The sequence below is a fragment of the Bidens hawaiensis genome, unplaced genomic scaffold (genome assembly GCF_021521415.1).
Source record: "Bidens hawaiensis isolate Kalapana, Puna unplaced genomic scaffold, B.hawaiensis_p1.1 tig00037249_1, whole genome shotgun sequence".
NCBI classification, from domain to species: Eukaryota; Viridiplantae; Streptophyta; class Magnoliopsida; order Asterales; family Asteraceae; genus Bidens; species Bidens hawaiensis.
The window spans coordinates 108,963-116,998 of NW_027496501.1; the positions used below are offsets into that span (position 1 = coordinate 108,963).

The 8,036-nt window shown below is 35.0% G+C and overlaps 1 protein-coding gene across 1 annotated transcript; it reads right to left on the reverse strand.

Annotated features, from left to right (window-relative positions):
• Positions 1 to 5,435: 5,435 nt before the first annotated feature.
• On the reverse strand, positions 5,436 to 5,899 carry LOC143589145 (uncharacterized). The gene is made up of 2 exons (XM_077069988.1): positions 5,840 to 5,899; positions 5,436 to 5,744 (listed from the first exon to the last, which is right to left on the reverse strand). Exons 1-2 carry the CDS (start codon positions 5,897 to 5,899, stop codon positions 5,436 to 5,438), a joined length of 369 nt encoding a protein of 122 aa, XP_076926103.1.
• Between the last annotated feature and the right edge of the window lie 2,137 nt (positions 5,900 to 8,036).

An 8,036-nucleotide genomic window follows, 5' to 3' on the forward strand; every position in this document is an offset into this window, starting at 1 on the left:
TTTTCTTTTTATTGGTGTTAGTCTATCACACAACTCGTTGTTTTCTTCTGAATCTGTTTGTACCAATTATAAACATTGTTAAACAGGTTTAAATTAATTATGCTCTTAACTGATTTTTTAAATATTAACCAAAACTCCTTTAATCATTACCGGATTCGGGTGTTTCGTTGCTCTTTTCTTTTTTTTTTCCCTTCCTTTTTTTCAGTTGATTCCATCAAAATTGGATCCTCAATAGTGTTTCTATGCCTATTTTTTATTAGAACATGTTTTTATTTAAAAGTTAACTAACATTCCATTTTTAAAACAAAAGGTAAATAAAAACCAAAATAACTTGTTACTGAACAATATCACTTACTCTTAAGTTTTTTAATGGCACTGTTAGGTTTTCTCTTCACCGAGGTATCCCATATAACTGGATCATCAAGTGACTTCCTAATTTCTTCTTTTTTATTCTTTGAGATGCTTATGCTCCTTCTGTCAATCACAAAATATTTTTATGAAACCTCTTCTTACTCTTCTTCATCTTTTTAGAACCTATATAATTTGTAAACCAGTTTTCTATCACTAGCGCATACATACAAAATATAAACTAATTCTAACACCAACAATTACAACCTACGTTTCTAGTAACCTTAATAACATTACCATAATCTTTATAAACTAACAATATCAACATACATAATAATATATACATATGTTTTGTCTGAGTTTCAAAATCAAAGACTAAAGTTTATTTACAATACAAATAGACATTAATCTCAACACAGTTAAAAAATATTACGTAATTAAATTTAATTGATAATAATCAGAATAAAGTTGAGTACTCCAAATCAATAAGTACATTTTGGAAACACAAACTTCTCAAATTCTTAAATTCCATTGAAGACCATATATACAACAACCACCAAAAATAAATATATGTTATCTGCTGTTTTTTAATTAAAACACCAAATTATTAAGATCAAATAATAAACACACCAGTTCTTACAATACAAAGACCTATTATAAACTAACTAAAAATCAAACCACATTTCAAGATCAAATAGTAGCAAATAAGAACATCCATATAGAGCTATGTACGCATCAATTAAATAAGAAACTATTTGAAATTTAGTCAAAATCATATAGTTGTGAATAATAACATCCATATCCAGATAAAAAGTTAACTCTTAAAAAACCAAAATGCCATTAATAGCAGTGAACACCCAAACGACTATTAAAAACATTAAATAAAGTTCACAGTTTTCACTACCCATGTAATATTTCTTCAATAACTACATTTGATAATTGACAAAAAAAAAATTTCAAAAACCCTAAACCTCCGCAACATCCGGTACAACATTAGTTTTTCAAAATGATTGTCTTTTTTAATACTATAATCATATGATTATTAAGTTTTAAACCCTAGCCACCAAAATTTAGTAAACGATCCAACTAAAAACATACGATTATAATTTACACTTACCAAATAAACAGACTATGACGGTATAAAGATACCGCAAATGAGCTCCTTCTCAACTTGTTTATCAGCTCCTTCCACTTGTTATTTCTGGTTATCCTTTTTCTCTCTACACTTCGCTAATGTAGAAAAGTAAATGAAAAAGTTGCTTTAATTTAGAATAGTAATGGGTTTTTTGAAATCACTAATACCCTAGAAGCTTGAACCGTAACTGAACATAACTGAAGAGTCATCTGAACTGCAGTTGATTAGTGACATAAAGTTGTTATGTTAAATGACAATACTACCCTTTTGAACTTTTAACAAGATTTATCAGTTAATTTTAAATTAAATTCTATCAACTTTCAATATATGCCACTCATCAAGCAAAATCAATGGTTGATATCGGGTTTCAATGGTTTTCGTAACTGGAGTGGATTATTATTTTAACCCTGTCATATATATATACATATATATATATATATATATATATATATATATACATATTTTAACCCTGCCCCCAGCCATCCCCAAGTCTTAACCAATATGCACCTGCCACTGGACTGGTGACTAACTCAAGTATCATATGAATTCAATAATTTATATACCCCACTGATCAAATCCCCAAATCACATAAGAACCCTAGCAAAATCAATCGGCCAAAGCGTTCAACGTTTGGCCGATTAACCATAGGGTTAATGTTACTGATACAATGACGAACTAGAAACACACATGAATTACCTTAAACAATGTTTAATTGATTATTATATTGCTTGAATTATGGACGACATAAACAAAAATTAGGATTGATTATAACAGGCTGTGATAATGCAATTGCTCCTTAGGCTAGCTTCGTGAGGTCCCGGAGAAGATGCAGACAAGATTAGTTAGATTATTATGATTACTAAATGGTATAACCCTATAATGATAAAGGAAGTTTCGTTATTTTCGTAAATCGGTAACAAATTGATCATATTTTCCAAAATAACCGCGTCGGTGTAAGACGTAATAGGCATATACACGATCATGTGAATCAATTCCAGCATTGTTATGAGGATTAAGGCACAAGAAAATTATATGGGTCACGGGTTGAATCCAAATACGGGTCTACGGGTTTGGGTTTGGGTATAATATAATAGATATGGGCAGATTAGCACTTTAGTCCCAAAAGTTATAGTGTGGATACAATATGAATTAAAACAATCTTTAGGGGTGTATTTGGTATATAACTCAAAGTTATACGGATGATTATATATATAACAAACAATAATAATAAAATATTAATAACTCGATAAATGCGATGTTTTATGACCAAATTACCCGATCATAGAAGCGGGTCGGGTAACGGCTAATATAACAATAAATGAAAAATCCGAATCGTTAAAGTATCCCCTACCTTTGAGAATTCTGTTCCGAAATTGAAGGATTAGAGGTAACTAAGAGAAAAGGATACTTTAGTTTCATCTGTTCTTCACGCTCCCAAGTAAACTATGCGCCTTGTTTGGAATTCCAACGGAATTTAACTAAGGGTATGCGGCCTTGTTTGGTTACTTTGTCCTTGTGGTCCATGATTTCAACGTTTTCTCAACAAAATGCGTATTCTCATCAATACAAACTTCATTGAGGGGTATATGATGATTACCCTCGGCGAGACATTTCTTGAGATTAGATATGTGAAACACTGAGTGAACTTTTGGGAGTTTGAGAGGGAGTTTGAGTTTATGAACCACATGACCAACTCTATCAAGAATTCCAAAAGGATCAACGAATCAAGGAGCTAGTTTTTGCTTCTTTCCAAATATAACCACTCCCTTCCACGGGGATGCTTTGAGTAGAACTTGATCACCAACATTGAATTCAAGAGGTTTCCATCTCTTATCCACATAACTATTTTGACGGTTGCGAGCGGCGAGAAGGTTTTGATGAATATGTTCAATATGATCGGTCGTTTCTTGCACTAATTCCGGACCAGTGATTTGAGATTCTCCAACTTCGTTCTGGGGAACAACATTTACGACCATAGAGGGCTTGAAAAGGTGTGATACCAATGCTAGAATGAAAAATGTTGTTATACGATAACTCGATGAGCGGTAGATTTGTATCCAATTGCCCCCAAAGTCGAGGACACAAGAGCGGAGCATGTCTTCCAGAGTTTGAATCGTACGTTTGGATTGACCATCGGATTGCGAATGATAGGGAGTATTGAGATCCAAATGAGTTCCCAAGGCTGATTGAAGAGATTTTCAAAAGAGAGAATTAAAACGACCATCTCTATCGGAAATAATGGTTAACGGAGTTCCATGATGATAAACAATCTTCTCCACATAAGTATGCGCCAACTGATCAACATAATACATTTCTCTAATGGGAATGAAATGAGCAGATTTAGTCAATCGATTGATGATCATCCAGATACTATCATGTTGCTTACGAGTCGGAGAAAGCTTAGTAATAAAATCCTTAGCAATACCTTCCCACTTCCACTCGGGAACGAGAGGTTGCTCGAGTAAACCAAAGGGTCGATGATTTCACTTTAGAGCACGTGAGACATTTTGAGGCATAGAGAGAAATGTATTCATTTATTCCGGGCCACTAATAGATGGAACGAAGATCAACGTACATCTTATCAATAACGGGATGTACGGAATATCGTCACTTATGAGCTTCGTCCATAATAAATGTACGAAGATCGTCATGATCGGGAATCCATAAACGGTTAAGAAAGTAAGGCAAACCATTGGGTTTGGTTTCCACTTGAGTTTGGGCACCACACGACATCTCGTCATACATATTTCCTTCTGTGACGGATTCGTGTTGGGAATCAAGAATACGCTTTTCAAGTTCATTTTGGATGAGAACGCAAGTAAGAAGAACATATTAAACTTCCTTCTTATGACTGAGAGCGTCGGCCATGAAATTCGCTTTTCCTGGATGATAACAAATCTCGCATTCGTAGTCGCTAAGCAACTCGGCCCATCGACATTGTCTCATATTGAGTTCCTTTTGATTGAAGATGTGTTGGAGACTCATATGATTGGTAAACACCACACAATTCATACCATAGAGATAGTGTCTCCAAATTTTCAAGGCAAATACGACAAAACCAAGCTCGAGATCACGAGTCATATATTTTTCTCGTGTACCTTAAGTTGTCTCGAAGCGTATGCAATAACCTTGCCTCGTTGCATGAGGACACAACCGAGACCTTGGTTAGAGGCGTCAAAGAAAACGTTGAAATCTTCATTACCTTTGGGAAGAGCAAGAATAGGAGCATTGAAAGCATATCCCTAAGGGTTTGAAATGCTTCTTCTTGCTTTGAACCCCACATATAGGGTTTACCCTTGTGTGTTAAAGCGGTGAGGGGCAATCCGAATGAAATGACGGTAATATCCTGCCAAACCAAGAAAATATTGGACTTCGGTGGGAGAAGTCAGTGGTTTCCAAGTTTTGATAGCTTAAGTTTTTGTAGGATCGACATGAATACCTTTTTCCGTTGACAATATGGCCCTAGAACTGAACTTATTTAAGTCAAAACTCGCACTTAGAAAACTTGGCGTACAACTGTTCCTTTCGAAGGAGGTCTAGAATGGCATGAAGGTGCTCATTGTGGTCGTTCTCGGATTTCTAATAGATCAAGATATCATCGATGAAAACAATTACGAAACTTTTCCAAGTAGAGTTTACACACATTGTTCATAAGATCCATGAAAACCGCGGGTACATTGGTTAGCCCAAAAGGCATAACATGAAATTCGTAATGCCCATATCAAGTATGGAAAGCGGTCTTGGGGATGTCATCTTCATTAAAGCGAAGTAGATGATAACCAGAACATAGATCGATCTTCTAGAAACATGCGGCTCCTTGAAGTTGATCGAAAAGATCATCGATGCAAGGAAGGGGATAAAGGTTCTTGATGGTAAGTTTGTTGAGTTCACGGTAATCGATGCACATGCGGAATGAACCATCTTTCTTATTGGGAAACAAAACAAGTGCGCCCTATGGGGAAGAACTCGGGTGAATAAAACCCTTGTCCGAGAGTTCTTGTAGTTGGCTCGAAAGTTCTTGCATTTCGGATGGTGCAAGCTGGTAGGGTGATTTAGCAACGGGACTAGCACCGGGTACAAGATCAATACAAAATTCTACTTGGCGAAAAGGAGGGAGTTCGGAGACATCAGCGGGAAAGACGTTGGGAAAATCACACACAATCGGGATATCAGATATCTTCTTTTCTCTATGCTTTTTCTTCATCACGAGAGCTACAAACGCAACATACTTCTTACGTAAATGACATTGAGCTTGAAAACACTACATGAGGTTAAGCTTAGATGTAGGTGTATCACCGAAACCATTAAGGAAGCGACCATTTTTGATAGGCATACGAAGAATTTCTTGAAGCATACGACTTCAACACGATTTAGAGTGAGCCAATGCATTCCAACAATAACGTCAAAACTACCCATTTGCATAGGAATGAGGTCAATACGGAACTTAACAAAAAGTACGGAATACGACTAGATAAACGAGCCGATTTCATAAAAAACATTAATTAATTTACCTTTTTATATTAATTATATTGTATTTTATTGATTAATAAAGATTAAAATAATAAAATAACAAAGTTTCCAAAAAAACGGATTGGGGAAACTCGAACCCACGCCGCCCAGGCGTCCACAAGTCTTAATCAATATGCACCAGCCACTAGGCTGGTGACTAACTCAAGTATCAGATGAAATCAATAATATATATACCCACTGATCAAATCCCCAAATCACAAAAGAACCCTAGCAAAATCAGTCGGCAAGAATGTTCGATGTTTGGCCGATTAACCATAGGGTTAATGTTATTGATACAATGACGAACTAGAAACACACATGAATTACTTTAAACGGTGTTTAATTGATTATTATATTTCTTGAAATATGGATGGCCTAAACACGAATTAGGATTGATAATAGCAGGATGTGATAATGCAGTTGCTCCTAGGGTTTGCTTCACGAGATCACGGAGAAGATGCAGACAATATTAATTAGATTATTATGATTCCTAATTGGTATAACCCTATAACGATAAAGACGGTTCCATTATTCTCGTAAATCCGTATTAAATTGATCATATTTTCCAAAATAACCGCGTCGTTGTAAGACGTAATAGGCATATACACGATCTTGCGAATAAACTCCAGCATTTTTATGTATATTAAGACACAAGAAAATTATATGGGTCACAGGTTGGATCCAAATACGGGTCTGCGTGTTTGGGTATAATATACTAGATATGGACAGATTTGTACTTAAGTCCATGAAGTTCTAGTGTGGATACAATATGAGTTAAAACAATCTTTAGGGGTGTATTTGGTATATAACTCAAAGTTATATGGATAATTAAATATATACAATAAAAAATGATAATAAAATATTAATAGCTCGATAAATGCGATGTTTTATTGATCAAATTACTTGATCATAAAAGCGGGTCGGGTTACAGCTAACAAAACAATAAACGAAAAATCTGGATTGTGAAGGAAAACTCGTACATATATATTCATCACTAAATCATTACTCAACATTATCCCCCTAGGAGCCCATTTGGACCTTATTCCTTTTTAATTTGCTAAACCTACATTACACACCATTTTAGCCTTGCCAAGTATTTTATTTTTACCATGTGTGATGAAATCCAGTTCGTTATTGAGTTGTATGTAGTCAGTTGTAGAGCATAGTACACAATGTACATATGTCTTAATAGAGTTGAAAATATTGTTTATCAGTTTATATTGCTTATTGATCCAAAAGGCCAAAAAGAAGTTATTAGTTATGTTTAGTCATTGTAAATAGCAGTTTGTTTGTATTTCAGTGTCTATTTGTGTATTTGTAACTGGTTTTCATCTGCTTTTGTCACTAAATATGCATATTCTGCACCCAAACCTAAGCCTAAGCAAAACCCTTGTCAAAGTCTTTATGTAACAAGTGGGAAATGGGTGGAGATAAGACTGAGTTGCACGCATATTATGTTGTGACTCTTATTTGGTATTTGAGTGCAGAGACATATACTAGCACATCGTTTGCTAGTCCAGATATTAAACCAAGAGGAGTGTTGATAGTGTGATGGGCATGAACATATATGCGTTAACCGGAAATAAAGTACACTCGTCTGGGCGGCTCTATTGTTTTTATAGCAATAATATTTTTATTTGTGGGTTGTCAATCTAGAAAGTCTCAGTCTGGGAAACTGGGCATGACTTTAAACCTTACTAGTATTAATGGCGATAATTGACAAACCTATGATAGATGATGATGTTTATTTTAGAGTTTTGCTTGAGGGCAATCAAAAGATAAGTGTGAGAATGTGATGATCAATCAGTTTGTATATTAGTTCGTTTATTTACTCATTTTAGATTTTTTTGAACAAAATTTGGTACTACATACGCATGTGTTATATTTCAGGTCACATGTATTTAAAGCAACTATTTTGGACCTGCACGAGCATGGAGTGAAGACCCAGGATGTCCAGCACGCAAAAACAATACAAGAAAAAATGGCTGATGGTGAAGTGACCCATTGCGGTACGCGATGGAGAAGATGAAGACCCATCGTGTAT

Bases quoted from the DNA above. Each gene is read 5' to 3' on its own strand.
- LOC143589145 (XM_077069988.1), bottom strand. From the start codon at position 5,899: ATGGGTAGTTTTGACGTTATTGTTGGAATGCATTGGCTCACTCTAAAT. The intron at 5,745-5,839 runs GTATGCTTCAAG...AACCTCATGTAG, and splicing joins CTCTAAATCGTGTTGAAGTC to TGTTTTCAAGCTCAATGTCA.